General features: G+C 33.4%; 1 protein-coding gene across 5 annotated transcripts in view; it reads left to right on the top strand.

Annotated features, from left to right (window-relative positions):
* Nucleotides 1–25,391, top strand: part of LOC105662131 (UPF0489 protein C5orf22 homolog) — a 493,870-nt gene that overhangs the window by 69,986 nt on the left and 398,493 nt on the right. Inside the window, exon 4 of one of the 5 annotated variants that reach the window (XM_076529246.1) lies at nucleotides 14,440–14,609. The exons of the other annotated variants lie outside the window; for them this stretch is intronic. Coding sequence (XP_076385361.1) covers nucleotides 14,440–14,560 — 121 coding nt within the window. The 3' untranslated portion in view covers nucleotides 14,561–14,609. Of the gene's footprint in view, nucleotides 1–14,439; nucleotides 14,610–25,391 lie in introns of those variants that run through there. 5 annotated transcript variants of the gene reach the window in all.

Genomic DNA, 25,391 nt, shown 5'->3' with positions numbered 1-25,391 from the left:
ATGAACCGAAGATACTCGTCCCATTTAATTTTTCCGTTGGTAAGTATCGATCGAACTAGACGCATTAATCATTCGCGTCCCTCAAAGAAACCAATCAGCGGCACTTGTTGCGCGTAGTTTCAATTAAACATGGTAAATTGCAGCGTGTTTCATTTACAATTAACCGTGCTTCTTAAGGTCGGCTGCCGGCGACTGAGTTACACATACGCAATCAACGTTCATAATCACGTTGCACAGTCGCCGTATCCCCTTAATGAGCTTTAGGTACTGTTGCTACCATCAACCTCTCATCGTAATTGTAAATGGCTCCTTAATTTTCCTCGTACCGTGCTCCGTGGTTGCACCAGCTCCGCTCTCTGTTAACAAGAACTTTTTTTTTCTATTAGCCAGCACACGTAGCATGCCGTTTTTCGCGCGTACGCTTCACTCCGCTCGTTAATGGCCGACCATTGATGCTGTTGCTGCTGCTGACGATGCACGCGTTAATTCTTTAGCCACCGATAATAACGCTTCGCGCAATGAGAACGACGTTATTGAGCCAATCAATGCGCACTTAATCTATATTATCGTGCCTTACGGCTCTTCTCGCCTCGTTACAAGCTCTTTGCCTTTCTTTCCCGCCTTTTTATGCCTCCGCCATTGATTTCTTCATTCGATCATCGCCAATGACAGTTGCACTTAGGAAAGGTGAACTGAGAGCTGTGGCATGCGGAGAAAGGACGAGCTATTCAGATGTTTGTAGAACATTTCAGACGTTTGTTTTGAAAGTGGGACAAGTCCTTTTTTTATTACGAGATTGCATTTCAATAAATTTCAAAATATTATTGGGAACGAGTGTTAGATGATGGGACATCACATTTTATGGTGTTTGATGATGGAAGTAGTTTTACAATTATTCGTCAGTTTTAACATATTTTGACGATGAATAATATTTTCGTTAGAAACTTTCTCAGTGTTTACAGCTTCAGCCTTATTTATTGCTATTCTTCATTTATTTTACGGAGGAATTTGAATATTTATCTGAAGCCATCTTTGATCTTTTCCAATGTTAAATAATAAATTTCAATCTCCCTTCCTATTTTCGTTACCTATGACGAACCTTTCGTTCGATTGAAACCATTATTGAGCTAATGATACTCGATCGATCGATTCGCATGAAGAAGTGCGCGCGTTATCACGTGTGCCATCGACCATATTCTAAGAGTCCACATAAGGGTGAAATGTATAAAATCTGACCATGTCGAAAAAGAGCCGAAAGACCATAGTAGGGTAAAGATGTAGGAAGGAAGAACGTCTAGAAACGGATGGTTCTTGCAATCCTCCTTTAGCGTACATGCTTTTACCAAGCGGACTGTATTTCAAAAACAGCCAGCGCGCTTGAAACGTAACCAATAAAGGTATCATATTGTTTTTTTATCGGCGGCATGTTCCATTAAGCTCGAAACTTTCTTTCTTACCGCATCGATAAGGAGTCCGAGAGCAGGAGCGCATCAAGAAGGATGGTATCCCGAGGGCACGTAAGTTGTCGGGTACTCATCGGCACGTACGTGAGCGTATGTTGGCACGTACGTGCCGTTAAGAAACTTCCTTTCCCGGATTGCTGGCCTGCTGTCACGTGCAAACCATCCGGCAACCAACAATGTTGCATTCTCGTTGCATTCTTTCGCCGAGTCGTTCGCCGAATCCGCGGCTCCTCGAACGCCGGCTCGTCGAAGGATATTCCCGGCCATGGAGAGAAATCGGTACGTGTTCGTGATTTTATCGGGTCAACGGCGGAAAAAAGCTTCGGAGCAGAAGAATTCTGCCGTGGAGAAGATAGCCTGGCCAGATGCTCGCCGCGAAATCCGTCGATCGTTCGCGCTCGATGCGCCCCCTAAACGCCTGAAATATTCCGCGTTATCTTGCTACCGATCACGGAAAGCAGATTCACCGTATATGTTGTTCGCGTGCCTGATAAGCCCGCTATCAAATACACCTGGATACGAGCCGATTTGCCGTTTGATTTTACGAGCGTGCCGGTGCCTTTTGTGCTGGACAACGCTTTTTTCCCCTTCGATCTTATCTCCCTGGGAATAAACCAATCGGATATTCCTGAAACCTGTCTACGCCATTTTATTTGATGGAGCACTCTAGTCACCTACTTGAATGACTCTGTTTCTAGTCGGTTCACTGTTCTAGTCAGCTACTCGGTTGATCAGTGAAGGGGGTAGTCCTCTTTTCAGAGGTTAGGCATTTCATTTTATAAATCTTTTGCGGATGCGCGATGAACATTGTACAGTGATGACTAATTCTATCATAAATTCTACAGAATAAGCGGTAATTTTGTACTTTACGACAGATGTCAACTGAAATGAAATTTTGAATCAACATGTACACAGGTCGAACGCAGGAAGGACACTTATATTATAAGTTCTATGAAGAATGCTTATATATTTAACTATAAGTTTTCATCAAACTTATTTACATCCAACAAATGCTGTTTTACATTCTACGAAAATTTTGTATTAAACAGTACTTTTATACGACGATGTCAACTGAACTAGTTTTGAAACAACGTGTATATCTTGAACGCCAACTAGTTAACCTATAATTTTCTGGGTAGTTGCGTCGTGCACAGCTAGCCAATTATTGCTACAATGTGCATACAAGTAAAGAAAGTTGATCTACTGGTGCATTATATATTCAGCAATTCTTGACCGTGTAGATTATAATCGGAATTGAACTGAAAACTTAATTCCAGGCACCTGGTTTGTCGCGTATGAAGTTTTGATTGTGAGTGACGCGATATTTCAGAGCAGGAGGCTAAGAGGTAAACGACTAGTGCTAAAATTACCCTATGTGGTTCTTGCTTAAATGAAGTTAATAAGCAAAATTAATTTGGATTAATTTGGAGAGATTCGTGGATTCACTAATCGAATGAGGGTACGAAAGTTAAACTCTAATTCAACTGCAGATAAATCGTTCAGTTCCTAATAATAGTAAAATCTCCAGGTCTCCACATAATCCGACTGAAATGCCAACGTTCGATAATTTCGTGATTAATCGCAACAATTTGTCGGTAGGGTTCGCTAAATGATTTTCGCGATTCGATCAAAGTGAAAGAAGCCAGCTTACGGCATAAACCGGATCTTTCGATTACCGGTGGAATTAACAGAAGAATGCAACGTTAATACAACCAGTCGAGATAAGCAGATCTAAAAACTTCATTTAGCCATAACCGAAATGTGTCCCGAAGGTGTGAACGGTGGATAGGCACGAAAATTCCTTGAGCTCGTTATCCACGAAATTAACCATTAGAGGCAGAAAAAAATAAAAATTGGCGTAATAAATGTAATCGTAAATCAGTAATTTTGCCCGGGAAAAGGGACTGGCCTGCCGAAGTCATTAATCTACAGCGCTGATTAAACAAATTGCTGCGGCGCGGCGCGAGGCGTCGATGACCGGCTACCTAGTCAGTCGCAAGGTGTTCTTGGCATGATTTGCGCGAGCTGATCGATCGGTTAGTGGTCGATTAAAAAAGAGAGCTGCGTCATCGAGATAAGTGGAGCTACCTTATAATGAGAGGGCGCACTTTAGACGTCGATAGGTACCGCGCTCGCTGCCAGCCTATCGGAACATTTTGAAATATGGAGATACGTCGGTACTTGCCAATGCGGCAACGTGTAATTTAATGATACGCCGTTCTAATTAATTGCACTTTGTCTCTCGATCGGCCTGACCGATTCAACGGTGTTTCAAACGGACAGTCGGATGCAATGTTCGCTTCTTATCATTTTGACGTTCGTGATTTTCACTCGCCGCTTTCTACGCTATTTCGCCTTATCTTCACGCATTCTTTCGAGTGCTAATTGCACTTTCAAAATTGATAATTTTGCTGTGTATATCAAACGTAGTTCCCTAGTTTCAGCCCACGTTTGTTACTTTCCAGGATGGAGAAATTCTTGTACGAAAATTGATTAGATAGGGAAACAGATGTGGACTTGATGTCTTAGCTACAGTATTCGACTGGTTACGTTTATTATTAAAAAAGTGTTTATAATTAAAAAACGTGTAAAGCACTAAAAGCCTCGAAATATATGAATATCATCTGTAAGGCACGTTTGAACAGAAACTTATAAAACACGAAGTGGTGGCCTTATAGACACTTGCTATAAATATACAGTGGCCACATAATGTCAGTAATGGATGTGGTAATTGGCTAAGATTGGTCAAGTTTTTCTCAAATGAAATTCACATTTATGCCTTTATTTTGGGTACATTAGATTCGAATGTTGGCACATTCACCAACGTGTATAATCTATGAAGGATAGTTCGATTAATGCAATTCAGTGCGGCAGTTCGATCACCTGATTCCGATTCATCCTATAATTTTCACGTCAACCTGCTTCCAGTCATAGAAAATATAGATTATTATGTGTGCTCAAGTATTACTTAGGGAATCAGAGTCTGTCGAACTGTTCGACAAGTTAATTGTTCGAAGCAGCTGCTCTACGAACGTTCACGTATTATTTAGCAGTAATTTGTTCTCTAAATTTGAAAGGCAATTTTCTTAATGGACAGCTAAATTTTTCTTACGCTGGTCTATTTGTTCACTAAATCTTTACGTTTTTGTTAGAAAGCGTAACGAGATGTATAAAGCAAAAGCCATAAGCTAGATTTAGCTTCAGCTAGACTTAAAAATTAATAGTATATTTTTAATACAGTTTCTCTAATTAAAAATTGGTATTCATTCAAAAATACGTCTTAGTTTTTGCAGTTTATATTTTTTAAAACTGTATTAGCATTGTTTATAATTGCGTACATTTAGTGTACACAAAATTAAGATCTGAAAATCTTTTTTGAGAATTAAGTTTCTCATTCAGCTACGTCTATAATGAAGACATAAATAATTAATATAATTTGAATGGTGTCGAACAAAAATTAAAAAGAACGATTTTGTATTAAAAATCATTTCTTGAAATTTTCAAAAATATTTCAATGTATTTTCAAGGTATATCAAGTTTCTTTCAACGAGAAATTATATTTAATTTTAGGTTTGAGGATCGTTTCAAAGTTGTATTATTGTATATTTATAAAAACATCTGAGTGATAGGTATATTATTTAAAGATAACTACATACACTTGTAATTCTTTCAAACTTAAATGAAGGTAGCTGCAATGTTGAAGAAACGTGAAAAACAAGTTTCTATTGGACACGGTTTATATCTAATCGCCTCGAGCACATCAATTTTGCTACCCTGTCATTTTTGAATCGCATCATTTCCGTCATGCAATTATATCAAGTGCTGTTGCATCTTTTTACTTATTATTTTACTGAATAATTTGAGGTTTGACTACTTGATTTAGTACCAAATTTACTTTAATGTGAGTAACTGTATGACCGATTAAAGTAGATTACCCAATCATGGTGACTGCAACAAGGTAGATGTCATTTTAATACTAGAACCGTGCATGACTGGTTTTATAATTTCCTTTTAAAATTCATACTTTATTTTTCGCAATTATGTGATGACTTTTGATAACTAACGATGTCATACATACATTATAATGATTTTTGTTTCATTTATTTGGAATCGAAGAAATTTTGTATTATGGCTGCTTTAATACTTACCAAATTAAATAATTGCGAAAGTGGAGTGTTCTATAATTTGTTTAGTGATCCCGAAATCGTTTGTTAGATATTTAGACAGATTTCTCGATATTTTATGAAGTTTGACACGCGTCATCTGGAGTCACATAAATATGGCCGCGATGTGACATAGTCATCGATATATTCACGCGGCCATTTTGTATACTACAGTCGTTGAAATGGGGTCGGATTCTTTTTCATATAAGAATATTTTACAAGCTTTAAAAATGGGAAGATTATTGCGAATCTCTGAATTTTTGCAACAAGTGAAAAATGTATCAATGGAGTGCTCTGCCATTGAGAATAATGAATTATATGATCCGTGGCAATTGAATTAGGATCACGTACGAAAATTACACTTTTATGGCCACAATATTATGTCACATATGGAAAGTTGTCTTAGGTCATGTAAATTATTAGTAAATACATTGTCAACAATATATACATAGCAGTTTGTTATTATCGTGATAAATTATATGATGAGTGATTAAGGGCCGTCCGTTTAGGTTAGGTTCGATAGCGCGTCAGGTATAATTTGAATGCCATAGAAAATATCAGCTTACTCGAAAAATTGTAGTAGTTATATTGGTAGCTAGTAAATATTGTTATAATTTGAACAGACCTTTAATTTTACGAAAAACGTGTAATTATAGTGATCCTAATTCAATGGCCAGCAACTGCATAAGCTCGAAGAATGTGAATTAGAAGATGAAGTTGAACTTTACTTTACTTTAATGAGATTAATCCTTCTTACTTCTATGTCAAGTATGGTTCAACATCACATTTCTCTTGGACCTTATAAATAATTCAGATAAACAGATTAGTTCAATATATATACATATATTTTCATTCTTTTACTACTTATAATAAATGATCATGTCACATATTCACTGTCACATACTCGCACTGTTGTATTTGATTGAGAAACTCTTTCTTGATCTATTTTGTGATTTAAAGAGTTGGTAGGTGAAATTAAGGAGTGCAAAGTGTTAAAGACAAAGAAAGTCTTCAGGATCCCTCGATAAGTGAATTAGAAAATAGTTGGAATTTACTATCATTGTAAAAGAAGCGAATTGAAAATCATTGAAACTTGCCTTCAAGTTCTGAAGATGGAAATCTAAGTATACAAGATCAAAATGAAATTGCAGACCAGTTGGAAAAGAATCTCTAAAAAAGCCTAACCATATTATCATGACAGGTATAATTTTATAACATAGAATTCCTTTAGTAAGACAGTAATAAAAATATTCCGCTACTACCATTTCGACTGCGTTTAAAATCCAACTGCTAGTACATCCAGCATCGAAACAAAAGAAAAAACCTCAGCGACTGTAAAATATTTTCAGCATTCCGATAAAATTTCTGCAGGCACGGACCACACAACAGCAAGAACAATAATTCCTATATTGGATAATAGGTCGATTTAGCAAAAGGACCTGCCACCCAAGCAACGCCGCCACAATAGCGTAATAGATAAAGCGATACGAAATGATAACGCGAGACAGGCTGCAATAATTTAGCCTCCCCCTTATAGTAGCGTAACCGCGTACCGTTTATTACTATCGTCTCGTTTATCTTGGCCGAACGAGAACCAGAACTTATCGTTTCTGAAACGTGGCTACTACCCAACCGAAAGATCCTATCTGTCTTAAGCCGAGCAACGTTCTTTTTTTCTTTTCTCCCGGAGTTGGTGTGTGCTTGCAATTGAATCTTTCGCTCCGAATCTTTTGTCCGGTACGGATTTATGCGCGATTACTTACTATGTTTGCTGCTAAGTTTCCACACGGCTGCCGATGCCGTGTATATTTACGTCGGTACAATTTTTGCGAGAATGTCGATAATGTATTTAACACGTTTGCACTTTAACCCTTGCGATTTGGGACACTGTTTTCTGTGTATCGGTGGCTTCTTTTGTGTGATGACGTGTGTTCGAGTTTTCTGATGTTTGAATGTTTGAATTTTGAAATTTTGGCATTTTGCAATTTTGGAATGTTTGATTTTTTGGAAGTTTAAATTTCTGCATTTTTGAATTTTTCAATTTCTGGATTTCTAAATTTTTGAATTTTAGTATTTTTGTATTTCTGAATTTTTGAATATCAATATTTTTGCATTTCTAAATTTCTGAATTAACGAATTTCTGAATTTTATACTTTTCCTAATTTCAATCTTCCAAGTCCCCAATTTTTCAAATTTCTAAATTTATGTATATGCAAATTTTTCAATTTACAAGTTTTTCAATTTCGAGATTCTAAAGTTCCAAATCCCAAAATTTTAAATGTTCCATAGTTTAATCTAGTAATTCTCGAATTCTGAGGTCCCAAAATTCCATCGTCTCATCATTTCACATTTCCTAAATTCCAAAATCCCATCATCTCATATTTTCTAACCTCTAAAGTTCAATAATTCAAAAACTTCAGTATCTCAATGTTTCCCAATTCGTAAATTTCAAAGTCGCAAACTTCCAAATCTGAAAATCTTAACATCTCACAATTCCCGAATACTAAAGCGTGAAACTAGCAAAACTCCTAATTTCTCGAATTCCAAACTATCAAAGTCCTAAAATTTATAAAATTTCAACCCTCCAGTTCCATCGAACGCTAATTAAATAACTCGTTACACAACATAGTACTGTTTATGTAACTATTAATATAACGTAACTACATACCTAAACAGAGATTCTCCAATACAATTTTATTAGCAATCAACCGTGGAGTGTAAAACGAAATTAAAATGGCGCGTAGGTTTCGCGAGACACGTGGTCGTCAAAATGTCGGCGCATAAGAATAAAGATATAATTCATTCAACCGTTTAGTTACAGTGTTACTAATCGCGAGGTAATTATCGAAATTTGATAAATTCGTTTAATACTTATTTTACGAACGAAATCCATTTACGACCGAGGATTCAGACTGTTTCTTCTGCCTTATCGCTGTAAAATTTTTCTCAAATCGATCGTTCACGATTCACGAATGGTCGTCGTTCAAATGGAATTTCGATGTTGCTAGAAATTTATGCTCATAAAAGATCCTGTTTGCGATGAGAACGGGCGTATCATTTGCAAGAAATCAATATCCAATTAGCGATTAAATTGGATGTCTTAAAGATCATCTTCGAGCATGTACGGTGTACATATTCTGGTAACATTCTTGTTTCATGGAATTCGATAAATTCGACGAATAATTGTTGCGTGCAAATTAGAAAATGTTCATTCTTCTTCTTTTTTGTTATGAGTACTTGAAACGTGGAAATTAGGAATCTTGTGTGATCATGTTTTGTGATAAAAAGAATGTTACTTGGTAAAATTGACTTCATATTTTCTATCATTATTCTTTTGTATATGTATAAATATTTTTCATCCTTTTAACGTTGTTATGTTACATTATGATGTAACGTATAAAATTTTATATAAATATTTTCCATCTTTTTATCAAGATTTAAAGTTATTATGTTACATTGTGATATAATATCAAATTTCATGTAAATATTTTTCACTCCTTTATTGATACATAAAATTATAATGTAACTTTGTCATGTTACACTGTGATATAATATAAGATGCAAGGGTTAATATTTACATTCTAAATATGTTTGGTTATTTTATTTAATTGTTCAGTTAGATTTTGAATTAATTTGGTGTATTGTTTAGTTTCACTGTTGAATTAGATTTTATACTTATTTGCTAAATTGTTTAATATATTTTTTGTTGAATTGTTTAGTTTAATTGACAAATTAAGTTCTAAATTCATCTGCTAGATTACTTAATTAAATTCTATTCGTGTTTATTAGTTTTAATTTAACAACTGAATTAGATTCTGAATATATTTTGTTAATTTCTCAAATTCTGAATTGATTTGGTGAACTGTTAAATTTATTTATTAAATTTGATTCTAAATGTACTTTTTGGATCGTTTAATTTAGTAACACAATTAAATTCAAAATTTCTTTACTCAACTGTTATAATTCGGTAAAATTTCATTTAAATTATTAATATTTTCATATCTGATTTCTAAAAATTACTGTATTTTTATCATTTGTTGAAATTTAACAGTAGCGAATTGCACATAGAAACTTTAGACTAGTAAAATGTTTTTATAAATCATTTATACATTGCACACAATAAATGTTCTCTACATGTTGCATCAAAATAAATATAATTTATATATTATAGAAAATTTGAGTAAAAAAAGAAATACTATTAAATATTTTGTGAACGAAAGTGACAAGGTGTTAGACAAATTTGGTTGCAGTAGCCTCGTTTTTTAGGCCTAAATCACGCATCCTATCCGTCGGTAATCATTCGTTGATTATTTTACGCGTTTAAATAATTATTTTCAAGTTAATGAAACTGTCAAAATATTACTGTATAACAATACATTATTTTTTCATATTTTTACAAGTTTTTAACGCATTTTGTTACCTGTTTTATTACTGGGGTTTTAGCATTCTGTCTTTTTAATGTTGAATACTATTTTTAGGTATTTATTTCTTAATTTAATGTTGACGAAAATGTAGTAGGTATGAGAATTCCCTGGTTCGCAAATTTTAGAATTTTGATATTTGGGTAGTATGAATATTGAAAAGTTGGAGAATTTGGAGATTTAGGAATTTGGGAATTTGGGAATTTGGGAATTTGGGAATTTAGGAAATTAGGAAATTAGAGATTCGGGAATTAGGGTTTTGGAAATTTGAGCATTTAGAAGTTGGGAAATTAGGAAATTTGTTACATTTGGGGATTAGGGTTTGGGAATTTGGGTATTTGGAAATTTGAAAATTTGAGAATTTGGAAATTTAAGAATTTGGAAATTTGAGAATTTGGAAATTTGAGAATTTGGAAATTTGAGAATTTGGAAATTTAAGAATTTGGAAATTTGAGAATTTGGAAATTTGAGAATTTGGAAATTTGAGAATTTGGAAATTTGAGAATTTGGAAATTTGGAAATATGGAAATATGGAAATTTGGAAATTTGGAAATATGGAAATATGGAAATTTGGAAATTTGAGAATTTAGTAATTCGAAAATTTAAGAATCTATGAATATGGAAATTAGGGAGTCTAAGAATTTGAGAATTTAGACATTTAGGAGTTTAGGAGTGAAGTAACTTTAATGTTTTGGAATTTAAAAATTTATAGATAATGTAAATTATCTACATATAGAAAGATTGTGGATTTGTAAATGACAAAACTTAAGGGTCCTAAGATTTGAAAACTTGAGAGTCTCAGAATTCGGAACATTTGAAAATTTTCAAAGTTAAACGTTTAAAAATATTCAACTTTAAAAGTATTAAAACTTTTCCAATTTGACAACTTATGAATTTGATCATTTAAAATATTGTATAATTTGAACCTTTTCAAATCTTTACGAATTCATTTTTAAGTTCACAAATTTACAAATATGATGACTTAAAACTCTACAAGTTTATGAATCTTTGCAATATAAATATTTGAAAATGAACAGAATTAAAGAAAATGTGAAACTTTTTTACCGAAATATTATCCAGTTAAAAATAAAATACCAACATACCCCGTGTACGACCTTGTGTACTCAAAGATGGAAGAAACGATTTGGTAATATTTCGTATTTTATGCAATGGCTGAACAATAAATAAAGGAGTCTACATGTCATTTATGATCGTAGCTCACGATAAAACCAAGGCGTATATCTGTTCAGAAACGAATATAACTGACTTCCTTGGCAATAGATAAACTTTATTTCGTTATTGGCGAATAAATCAAAGAAGAATAAATCTGGAGAATATTATTCACGGATTGCAGACGGTGCTATGTGGTAATGGCAAACAGTAATTTGTCTGCAAAGTCAGCTGCTTTATTCTTCGATGTTATCTATTTATTATGTAGCTATAAATGTATTTCTGCAGAATATTGTGTTAATTATCGTTATTTAGAAACAGCCTTTCATATCTCAATTTTCCGTTCAGAATTTCTTTCATATTGTCGGTGTTCAATTTTAACGTTGCAGGGATTACTGATTCAGAAATCGAAGTATTAATAAAATATACTCTATAAATATACAGGCTACTCACGATTTTTCTTCCACTTGCAGCCACCTTACGAAAAAAAGTTTACAAGAATATTTGCAGGGTATGAAGTGCACAATAGATATTAGTAAAGCAAATTTTGAAAACAGTTTGTTCTCTTGGCAAAGTTAAGGTCACCTTGGGTTTTTTAAATAGGAACATACATTTTTTTATTCATAGCTTTAGAGGACATCGAGACGAATTCAAAACACATATTACGTGATATTTTTATTAACATATTACTCGATTTACAGAAGTGGAAATGTAAAGTAAAAGACCGGAATATTACGTGATGGAGGAAGGCATACATTTTGAACATGTAATTAAATAAAGTGTATTTTTCTTACATTCTAGTCGCGTGTTTGTATTCAGTAATTTCTTCGGAATCAAATAATGGTTACACTACCAAAGTCAAAAGCTAAGTATTTCACATTTCCTTGTATGTCAAGAGTGTTCAGCTAAAATTGTAGCTCTTCATATTAAAATCGAAAGAAGTTTCGAATTTCTCTGTGAAAATTTTTTTTTTAATTATTTCTGTTTTGTTCATATTCAACGTTTAGATTTAATCAGAAATATGATGGAATAGCTTTTGAAGGTTGTTTATAACATTTTAATAGGAGTAGCTTGTTCATATATGTTGCTCTAGTTAACATGAGTAGCTTGCTTGTAAGAAACATTTTTACCTGGAATCTTAAACGTCTGAGTGTGCCATGTATGTTATTCTGACGAAGTATGATCATTAACATAATCTAAAATGTACTTTATGAGTCCTTATCAAGAAATTGTAAAATTGTGCTGAAATTATTTTATATTGTACGTATTTGCCTCTGCTTGATTCGTAGTTACTAATTTCGCGCTTAATTTGTGTAAAATATGTTATGTCGTATTATGCTTCAATTTCGAGATTCCAAAGTTCTAAATTATAAATTTAAAAAATTCCATAGTTTATTCTCGAAGTTTCTAGATTCTGAGATTCTGAAGTCCTTCTAAAATTCCAAAATTCCATAGTTTCATCATCTTACAATTCCTAAATCCTGAAGTATCAAAATTCCAAAATGTCAACACCTCATATTTTCTAAACTTTAAAATTCCAGAATCTTAACATTTTACGATTCCTAAATTCCGAATCTGAAAACCTTAACATCTCGTAATTCCCGAATTCTAAAATTCCAGAATTCCATAATTTGATCACCTCACAATTTCTAAATTTTAGAGTTCTAAAATTCCATTACCCGTATTATGCTTCGTTACAAATTTAAAGAACATATCTAATAAATGATGTAATTATTAGCTTGAAATTCATTGATTATTAAAAAAGTTTGGACTTGTGTTTGCTTTTTTCTGCAATTGTTGCGTTTATCGTTCACAGAATTTTGCAATGATGAAATTAAATGAAAAAAAGGTGGATGTAATGAATATTGTTAATTCTTGTGGCACTAAAAAATTCCTTGTTAATAATTTTATGTTTCTATTAAATGCAAAGGAACTCATTTATAGAAAATTTTCAATAGTTTGATAATTACACATTTTGGATAATTTTAATTTTATTCGACTATTTTTATTAAAGCACTGTTATTAATTTTTATTAGCTTATTTTATCTTGGAAGTTGAAATTTCTAATGTTTAGCGTTTGCCGACGGCGCGAATGAGCTTGTGACACAACTTGTTACAAAGATGTTTAAATATTGTCTGCGTGTTAGATTTTATTACACGAGTAATTAGATTTTAGCGCATTTATTATGCTCTAAAAATTCGTAATGGTTTTATGTATAAAAAGAAACCTTGTAAATTAATCTTTATTTCTATGAAAATCATTGTGGAAGTTCAAAAAATCTTTAAATTTTTTATAAAGATAAGATCTACAATTGCAACGTTATAAATTATTTTAATTTTATTATGCAAACAAAAATTACACATTGAAAACATCGAGTTCAACGTTTGTTGTAATATTTTATTCCGATATTTTACAAAATTATTACAATATTCTCAAACTTAATATTTTACAATGTATTGTTCTAATATTCTTTTACTTTTTTATTATTTTATTCCTATATTTCATTCAAAATTTATATTTCAAGATTATTCAAAATAATAGCTTTGCTTTAGCAAATTTACTAGTTTAACATATTTTACAATTTTTATTTTCACTTTACTCAGAAATATGCTTAATTTATTACCACACTTCAACATATTTTATTCAAAATTTCTGTCATAAGTTTGTCTGAAATAATTTTACTCTATTCATGCCACAAACCCGTCAGAATTTAAATATTCATCACTAAATTTATCAAGCTCAATTTAAATGTACAAAATACATCATTTATATTTATATCAATATTCACATTTCAATTCAACCTATTCTACAAGGTTCACTCGCATATTTCATTTCCGTAAACATATTTCAATTTTGATATTTTACAAGAGCATAACCCTTCGAAGTAGCTAATTAGTACCAGCTGTAATTTGCATAATCAGTCACGTCGAACGTCAAGCGATCAAAAGTCACCTCATCGAAATACGACTGCGTTTAATTGATTACCGTTCAATAATTTCCGCCCTGCAATGTGTTAATTTCATATCGGAAGCACATCCACCGTTTCGTTTCGCGATAACGTCACTTAACGACAAATTATACGAGCGAGTTGCAGCACACGACAGGACATTGTCGCAATTCGTTTGCTCTTATAAAGAGAACGTACCGTGCGTGCACGCGACTCATTCAGGAAGCCTCGCATCCTTCACATAGCTTATATACCGTGGCTTATGTTTGTTCAGGTATGTTTCTACTGACTCAGCATCGGTATCATTACTTGGAACGGTAGGTGGGCCAACGGAAAACACAGACCGTTGCTGCTTCCATTTGCCGTGTACCTTGATCAGAGATCCATTACGATGAATGCAATCAGCAGCTGTTTCCATCTCGATGTTCCTAGTGGTCGAGGGTTTTTAGGTACGTACATTATCGATATCATTACAAGAACCGTAGGTGGCCGATGTAGCCATCTAGATCTAGGAATCAAACGACACTCTCTTCGCCTTCTTTTCTTGCGATCGTTCTTGCTTACATACATTTCATGCGTTATGTGTCTATTTTCTTAACCCGCCATCTTTCAATGCTTTCCACCCATATCTTTGCTTTTATTCGTTAGAGTTACAGCTGTCAATATTACAGTTAGATGTCGATATTTTATACAGGGTGGCTCACCACATTTTGCCATCTAGATTTGCGTCGTTATTATTACTCGTAGCAAACAATGTTTTAGATGAAGTTTAGATGAAACTAATGTTTTTTTCGCATAAATAGATTAATACTTTTTTGTAAAGAATATGAAGGAATATCAACAGATGCAATAAAAAATATATGATTTCATTTAAAAAAACATTAATGACCTTCATATGTCCTTTACACGTCTACCTACAAAAAAAAATATACCACCAGTATATGCCCCTCTCAAAACCATTCAACTTCATCTAAAACATTGTTTGTTATGAGTAATAATAATGACGCAAATCTAGATGGCAAAATGTGGTGAGCCACCCTGTATATTCTTTATTTTTTATAAAATGTCTAAACATTAATGTGACTGTACTTTGAAAGAACACATGATCGGAAATTTGGTGCAAACTTGATATAGTAAGGATAGTAGGACATAAAAATAATTTTGATGGAGTACACCTCTTTGAAGTGGTAGAAACCTTGCAAATTTAATAATTTAGACAGTTTTGTTCATTCTTTCACGAATCTGCTGTAATACTTTAATCTAACGTTATTATATGTCATACATGTCTCTATCAAATTTATTATTTTTTTCACCTTCATGAAAATTATATAATATAAAAACAGACTTAGTATCATTTTTAACCATTTTAACAAATGAGAAACTTCATCATACTTAACTTTTTTTATTAACTATAAAATGTTAAGTTATAGAATCTTACTATAAAATGTTTGATATGAAGCTTTAAGTTTTGAGGTTATACGCATTCAATTAAGAGAAAATAAACATAGACATACATCGCTTAATCTACTGACAAAAAAGACATAAATTTCTGAATCTATTACTTGGATAGATTACTGAATCTATTGCTGTTTTAACGTTGAAGCTTCTATAAACCGTGTTTAATAAAAAAGTGTTCTTAGGTGCCATCATGGCAGTTTTATAAAAGGTCTAAATGATATTAACGTACGTCGAGAAATACAGTCTTTTGAACCTTAATGAAGCTAGCTACAATGATGAAGAAACGTGAAGAACACTTTCCTATTGGACACGGCTTATATCCGAACGCCTCGAGCAGCATTAACTATTACGCGTCCATTTTGTTACCCTGTCATTTTTGAATCGCATCATTTCCGTCCTGTAATTATATCAAGTGCTGTTGCATCTTTTTACTTAGTAGTCTGAATAATGAGAGGTTCGACAACCGGTAGAATTATGTAGATAAACTTGTTGGAGTATTTTTAGTATGAGATGGGTGGGATTGTTGATCACATATTGTTGCTAATAATGAACTCGTATGTTATTACACTTGTGGTGATTCGTAAAATGTTGGTCGTATGCTTTGGAAGTTTGAGAGTTTGAACATCTGGGAAATTGAGAATAGAAAATTTGTTACTTAGAAAATTTATAAATTTTGAAATTCTTGTCTCAAAATTCCAAATTCTCATAATTTTAAAATTCCCAATTTCCATATTCCTAAATTTCCAAATTCCCAAGGTGTCAACTTTCCAAATTTCTAGATTTTCACGAACTCGAATTTTCAACTTTCTGAATTCTCAAGGTCTTAAATTTTCAAATTTACAAATTTCTATACTTCCAAATTCCCACATCCTCAAATTTCTACATCCTCATATTTTCACACTTCCCAATTTCTACATTCCCAAATTTCCACATCCCGAAATTGTTACATCTTCAAATTACCACATCCCCAAACTAACACGCTCCCATATTCCTAGATTTTCAAATTTCCACATCCCGAAATTTTTACATCCCCAAATTGCTACATCTCCAAATTTCCACGCCTCCAAATTCCTACATTTCCAAATTCTCACATCCCAAAATTGTCATATCTCCAATTTGCTACACCCCGAAATTCCTAGATTCCCAAATTCCTATATCTCGAAATTTTCACATCTCCGAATTGCCACGCCCCTAAATTTCTAAATTCCCAGATTTCCAAATCACTAAATCCCCAAATCTCAAAATCTCTAAATCCCCAAATTCTCAAATCCTCCGATTTCCAAATTCCCATATCCCCAAGCCCTAAATTCAACAACACTTCAACACCAAAAACCCAATTAATTAGTCAATTAATTCGCCTCCGTCATGAAATCCTCCTAGCCAGTATAAACTCATTGGTCAGCGTCAATCGCGATCGCGGAGTATTTATAGAGCGCCTCAACCCGTTCTTTTCATTAAATTCAGCAGGTGCTTCCTTCGAAAAAAGAAATGTTCCGCTCTTTTCATCGTTTCTTCTTCGATAATTGCACGTTGGCACGTAACTGTTTTCACAGTCTGTCGTGTGAGATTTCAAGTACACGTCCACATAGATAAAGCAATAAACCGGTAGCGGTTGAGAACAAATTTCAAACGAGACAGTCGTGTTTATCTCGAGTTGCCTTGCTCCAAGTGTATTTCCTCTTTCTCGATATATATGGTGTACAAAGAATCATCGTTCAATATTTGTATTGTACGTTGTAGTATACATTGTTTGGTACACTGCAGGTAGGATACACTTTAGGGTATATTATAGGTTACACTGTAGGATACGTTGTGGGTTATATTATAGAAAACATTATAGGATACATTGTGGGTTGTATTATATAGGACATTATAAGATACATTGTGGGATACATTATAGGATGCATTACAGGATACATTATAGGATGCATTACAGGATATATTATAGCATATATTATAGGAAACATTATAGGATACATTGTCGATTATATTATAGGAGACATTAGAGAATACATTGTGGGTTACATTATAGGAGATATTATAGGATACATTATCGGATACACTATAGGATACATTCTGAGATATATTATACCATATATTATACGAGACATTATAGGATACATTGTGGGTTACATTATAGGATACGATATAGGATACTTTATGGGATACATTGTAGGAGACATTGTGGGATACATTATGATATACATTATGGGCTACATTGTAGAATACGTTGTGTGATACATTGTAGGCTACATTATAGAATATATTGTAGGATACGTTATTGGATACTTTGTGAGATACATTATAGACCACATTGTGGGATACGTTGTGTGATACATTATAGGCTACATTATGGAATATATTGTAGGATACGTTATTGGATACTTTGTGAGGTACATTATAGAATACATTGTGGAATACGTTGTGTGATACATTATAGGCTACATTATGGAATATATTGTAGGATACGTTATTGGATACTTTGTGAGATGCATTATAGAATACATTGTGGGATACATTGTGTGATACATTATAGGCTACATTATGGAATATATTGTAGGATACGTTATTGGATACTTTGTGAGATGCATTATAGAATACATTGTGGGATACATTGTGTGATACATTATAGGCTACATTATGGAATATATTGTAGGATACGTTATTGGATACTTTGTGAGATACATTATAGAATACATTGTGGGATACGTTGTGTGATACGTTATAGGCTACATTATGGAATATATTGTAGGATACGTTATTGGATACTTTGTGAGATACATTATAGACTACATTGTGGGATACGTTGTGTGATACATTATAGGCTACAATATGGAATATATTGTAGGATACGTTATTGGATACTTTGTGAGATACATTATAGAAGACATTGCGGAATACATTGTGATATACATTATAGGGTACATTATGGGATACAATCTAGGATACATAATGTAGGATACATACTCTGTAGGATACATAATAGGCTACACTGTAAGATACATTATAGGATACATCACAGGTTACATTGTGGGGTACATTATAGGATACATCACAGGTTACATTGTGGGATACATTGTAGGATACATTATATTATCCATTCCAAAGATACATTATATTAAGTAACATCACATTTGCTGAAATATAAACAATTTTGTCCACCAGTATAATCATCAATTTACTAATTTTTCTCATCTCACAAGATGTCTGCCACCGCGTTCTAAATATCACCTCACAATAATCATACACGCTGTATGGCACAAGATTTCATCGGCATTCAGTCAGTTGTCATTAATCAAAGATTGCGGATCTATTTACTATTACACGTATTGAAAATGTCAGCCTATTACTTTAACGAAGAAATACCAGATATGCATTTCATATGTGCTAATGAAAGTTTTGCTGCATGTCTTTAAATAGAAATTTCATACGCTGTTTCAAAATCGTTGCAGATCGGACATTTATACTTCGTCATCAAAACTGATGGAGATCTGTATTTACACTTAGTACGAGAGTTGCATTGAATTTTTGAAAAAAAATATCGGCATAACATTCGATGCTGTAGAAGTACTATTTTCCTACTATTCTTATGTTAAAGTGTTTCATAATTATAACCATAACATGCCTGACAAGTGCAAACACTCAATAGAATTTTCAGTGACTACTAATATATGTTCCAAATCCGATACTTCATATCACACTTAGCAGTTCACATCTAAATAAAAGATAAAATTTTTCAAATGTAAATAACTACAAAAAAGTTAGGAAAATGTTTGATTTTTCTCATGAACACCTCAAGTAGGCCAAGTTTCTCCTGAAAGTTCCCCAACATGTGTCATCTTAAGATGCAAACTTTACCAAACTCTTGAAAACAGGACCTCCTCTATTTTTACGAAAATTCTTTCGCTAGTCCTCATAACGATTGAATCTCTGTATTTCCTCTTCTAATGAATGTTTATTTCCACAACGATTTATTTGCCAAGTCACAACATTGACTTAGAAGGATTGAGTCCAAAGTGTATTCAAAGCACCGTATAAACACTGAATGTTTTTACGAACACCGTGTATGTAGGAAGCTCGTTGTCACGCAAAATGTTGATAGAGCGTGGAACGGGGCGGGAACGAGCCTCTCGGAAGAGGATTGTCTTTGCATGCGACGGGAACCGGGAACCAGGAACCAGGAACCGAGCGAGACCGGCTTGACTGGTCCCAGGTCCTCTTAGTATGTAGGTGTTCACGCAGGTACACGTAATACATCAACGGATGGAAATGCATGTGCAGGGCTTACTTATGTAATTCTCTTTGGGAGTGGCCACCTATTCCATCTTACTCGGATATTACTTGATGAAGGTTTCATCACGAATTTTATCGATGAGATTTATAGGATTTAGTTTGATCTTATAGATTTGATCAGTATCTGGTATATTTCTGAAACATCGGTTTTCATTTATGAAAGTTGAGTATGTGGATAAATTTGCACAAGTAGTGAAGGTATTTTCACAATTTAAAAACTGTCTTTAAAACCAATTAATGTACATACAATTTTAATATCTGAGACGTATTACGAGATCTGAAGTACGATGGTAGGAAGTTGTTTTAAGGAATGATCAAGTATTTGCACATCATTGCGCGTTTATTTAATACTTCGTTCCCTTACATGTTCCAGTTCGCAGTTAATTATCAATTCTAATTCAGCGGAGGAGCTACTCTGTTCGGAGGTCATTTTAATATTTATAATTCGACTCGTAAGGAAACGAAGCGGCCATTATTCAAGATATTTCCGGTGTATTTTAACGGCGAAACAAGAGACGCGAATTTAATGTTCCTCGTTAATTCGTTAACACGCGGAGATGGCTATCGGCTCGTAAATTTCTCGCGTATACCGGCTCCGCTTGATTCAACAGATATTGATGTTGTAATAGGATGTTATTTTCGAGTGACGATTGAATGGTTGTTAGCTTGGCAATTTCAAAGTGAAACTTTGAAGATTTATACAATCGTAACGATCGGACATATTTTCACGGCTTGATCACCGTGTCGCGCAGTCAGACATTTAATTAGTTGTAATTTTACACAGAAATGTGTGGTTAGGAATTTCGCGTCGATATCAGATCTCTTCTGCGTTCTTTCTTCGTGCAAATTTTTATAGTGTCGCGTCGACTGTTACGGTTATTAACGACATATACATTGTATCTACATGCACGCTATTTTTTATGCTCAACGCTTTCTACGTGTACAATATGTAGCTACATACGTGTGTAAATTATGTAGTTATATAATATGTAGCTACACATGCACGTAAATTATGTACCTACATATAAGTATCATTGATATACTTGCAAAATATGTAACTACACATATGCATACATCACGTATTTAAACAATATGTTAATGCATATGCACCTAAATAATGAACCTACACATACAGATGCATATGTGTATAAATCATATGGGTACATAATATGTATCTACATATGTATAAATCCTGCATTTACATACTATGTAGCTACATATGCACATACATCATGTACTTACACATGTAGCTGTATATGTGCATTATGATGTATTCATATACTATGCATCCACATATGTGTATAAATCATGCAATTATATAATATGTAGTTTTACATGTGCATTAATTATGCATTCACATACTAGGTAGCTACATATGTGCATAAATTATGTGCTTACATAATGTGTTACTACATATGCTCATATGTACTGCATCCATACAATATGTAGCCATGTATGATGCGCATAAATCGTGCAGCTAGATGATATATAGTTACATATGTGTATACATGATTTAGTTAAATAATATGTAGCTAGATATGTGCATACGTGATTTAGTTAGATAGTATGTAGCTACATATGTATACAAATGGTGTAGCTAAATAATATGTAGCTACATATGTGCATACATGATTTAGTTAGATAATATGTAGCTACATATGTATATAAATGGTGTAGCTAAATAATATGTAGCTACATATGTGCATACATGATTTAGTTAGATAATATGTAGCTACATATGTATATAAATAGTGTAGCTAAATAATATGTAGCTACATATGTGCATACATGATTTAGTTAGTTAATATGTAGCTACATATGTATATAAATGGTGTAGCTAAATAATATGTAGCTACATATGTGCATAAATGATATAGTTAGATAACAGTACCTACATATGTGCACAAACGATGTAGTTAGCTAATATGTTGCCACACATGTACCTACACGATATGTACCTATATGTATGTTACATTTTTCATACTTTAATATGTAATTATGACAAGTAACTACATACTGGGACCTAATGTAAACCATACGAGTCACATATGAATTATGATGAATCTGACAAGCAAAAAGTGAAGAATTTTCAGAAAGTGTCTAAATAATATTAACCTAAACATTCTGTTAAAATATTAAATTTCACATTGCTCGTTGACTGTTTTGCATTATAAACGTATTTGTATGCATAGTAACCTATCCAGGAACTAACTATCGTAGAAAATAGATGCGTGAATAATTTCGTCCTTTCCCAACAATTTAACGAGCAACACTTGTCGCAACAAAAATGACATGAAAGTAAAATACGAGAAAGACAATCTGAAATTTCATGGGTTTCAGTAATATTTATTTGCCCGCAGAAACACGTGAATATGCATTAATGGTCCTCATAAAGCGAAGCGATTTGCATATAAATGAATTCGGAGCACTTTATTCCGTGTACCTCAGACGTAACTTACTCTCTGAGTACTCGTTACAGAACTAAAATTATGCATACTACAATTAAAATCAGTCGATTTGCAAACTAAAGAAAAACCAACCTGGATATTGCGAAATATTTTCATTTTTCCGCGAGTGAAAATCCGTACTCACCTTTCATTAGCGGTTCGCATGTGATCGAAAGCTCGATTGCGCTGCGTTCCTCAAGTATTTGCGTTCGGAACAAGCCATGCTTGATTACCGTTGTTACGGGTGATTTAAGCAGCAATTTCGCGTCGTTAATTTTAATAAGATTGTTCAATGTTTAGAAGATAACGCTTACAAGAGGCTATTATGCTCGTAGTTGCACACGGACCTTGCTACGCACCACAGTGTTATTTCACGGTATTACGTCCATACATCAGGCCTCGCAAAACTTATGGCGAACAGTTAACGATACGATTCTTTGCATTGCTTGATAAATGATGAGGAACGTCTAATTAAGTTAAAAGCTGAATAATTATGCACTTCGTGCGAATGAGGTGTTTCTTGTCACTCTTACTGTCACTATTTCAAAAATATCGATTCTTAACGCTGGAACTAGCATCAGATTTTGCATGGTACAAAATTTCCAAAACTTCAAACGACAGAATGAGAGAATTAAAAATTTCTAATTCAGAAGTTTTAAAACTAGTATAATTCACAAATTCATTTCATTGATCCTAAAGGTCATAAATTTCCAAGTTTGCAACAAGCTTGATACACAGCTTACAAGATAAATGGTATGTTTTCATTCGCAAACAGCAGGGATTCCAAACAACTTTATTAATTATACAGTTATACGAGTAAGCGGTTATGCAATCGTGCAACACCTTCATGCACAGTTGCATCGGCGGATCACCTTGTCCCTGCACCAGGTAGCAGTAATCTCGGTAATCGTTTTCCTTTTTTCTGAAGCAAAAAGACCTCCTCGCGTGTCACGAGGCAACTCGTACGCACGTACACAAATTTATCGTCTTCACGCACACACGGTCGAAGGTGTCATAAAGTAGGTCATATATCTTTGCTACCGTTTAGTATGCAGATCCCGAAGTTCCTTCTAGCGGAGCCCTTTCATGATTTATCGCTCTTTCGAAGTACCGACACGCTAATTAACCGGCGTCTTGCTCGTGTTTTTTGCTTCGATGCAAGTCGCGTGAGCATAAATGTTGAACTTTTCAGATAAAAAGTGCTGGACTCGCGACAGGTACTAATAACTCTGCTTTTCGTCGTACCATGTCGTGGATTTTCACGATGCTTGTTCGTCGATAAGAAATTAATGGAATAAATTAAATATTACATACCGTTGACAATGAGAGATTTTTTATTTATGATTAGTTTTGGCTACCTTGTAATTTTACTTCTCAGATCGTGCGTTGGGTTACATGTTTTCTGGACATGAAAATATATTGGCGCGATTTTTAACTGTATGTTGTAAATTCTTGTGGGACTTTGTGAAGAAAACGTACTTTACGTGTGTTCGAGGCGTTTAATTATTTATTTCATTTCATTATATATTATAATTATGAACCTCAAAGTATAATTTCATAAAATGAATAATATAAATGTGTATTTGTACACATTGACAAACAACATGTTAATTTGTACGAATTAATAAAAAAACTTGAAATTAATAGTATAGTAATGTTGATGCTTAAGAAAACATTCATTTTTATTTATATGTTTACGAAATGTCGTGATGAGCAATGTCAGACTGCAATTTTCATTAATAATTTTTTTATATATAATGTCGCATTTGAAAGTTCAACTTTCGTCTGTTTAAGGGTAGTCTAATAAGGTAATAAATACGGAAATTATCTTTAAGTACACATTTATTGTCATTCAACCCTCATGTGTTTAAGGATAATAATGCAATAATGCAATAAATGGGTCCAATAATGCAATAAATACAGAAATTGTTTTTAAATACACAATTATTGTCATTTAACCCCCATGTGCTTAAAGGTAGTCCAATAATCTAATAAATACAGAAATTGTTTTTAAATACACAATTATTGTCATTCAACTCTCATATACTTAACATTGAAACTACCAAACTGGTCAAATAACCATTCTACCATTTTCTTACTTCAAGTTACAAAATGTGTCAAGCTAATTTTTTAAAATTTATATTGACTTTTATTGAGATAAAGAATATATTTGTTTTATCGTTTATTTTTCAATTTTATTTTTAATTTTAAATCAAATATATATACATTGGTAGGTGTAGTGTTAAAGATAGTCCAATAGACTAACACACTTAACTCATTAAATTACAAATATAATCTAATAATTTTATATTGTAATTTTACAGTAGTTTATCTCATAATAACGATAAATAAAAATAAGTTTAAAGTGCAATTTTATAGAAGAATGATAATAACGATAAATAAAAGCTTACAAATTATAATATCGACAAATTACACGAAAATAAATGACATCTACCATTAAAATTGTATTTGTGATAAAATCACGTATCAATCGTTACAAAATCCCGTGTCAATCCTAATTATCAGAATACTGTATTAATCGTAATTAAAATGACATAACGCCAGTCACGTAACACGTCAAAGTGTTAAACGAAACTACCACACAAGCACGTATCAAGAAGATAACCGTAGCGAAAGGGCTAACACGATAAAAAATAATTCGTGCACGCGTGAACCGTCCGCAAAACAAATTGCGACTACGAAAGGAGCTAAGAATAGCGGAGGGTATTGGATCGTGAACGAACAGAGCTGATAGATGCGCGGTGCTCGACTAATTACACGTCGGACTAATTAAGACGTCCAGAATACGTAATCGGGGTGGCATCGGTCTAAGCAGCGAACGATCCACCGGCAAGAAGACAACGAGGAAGACGATGACGAGGACGATGACGGTATCGAGCTGAGTGGGCGTGTCATTAGCCCCGTACATGCGACCCGAAACTTAATTGACAATTAAGATAAGCAAGAAGCAGGGTCATCCACACCTGTCCATCTATATTTCATTTCCCCTGATATTAAAGTTGTTTTA

Source organism: Megachile rotundata, chromosome 3 (assembly GCF_050947335.1).
Source record: "Megachile rotundata isolate GNS110a chromosome 3, iyMegRotu1, whole genome shotgun sequence".
NCBI classification, from domain to species: Eukaryota; Metazoa; Arthropoda; class Insecta; order Hymenoptera; family Megachilidae; genus Megachile; species Megachile rotundata.
The sequence above is the reverse complement of the archived record's forward strand: the minus strand, read 5'-3'. Positions and strand labels throughout refer to the sequence as shown.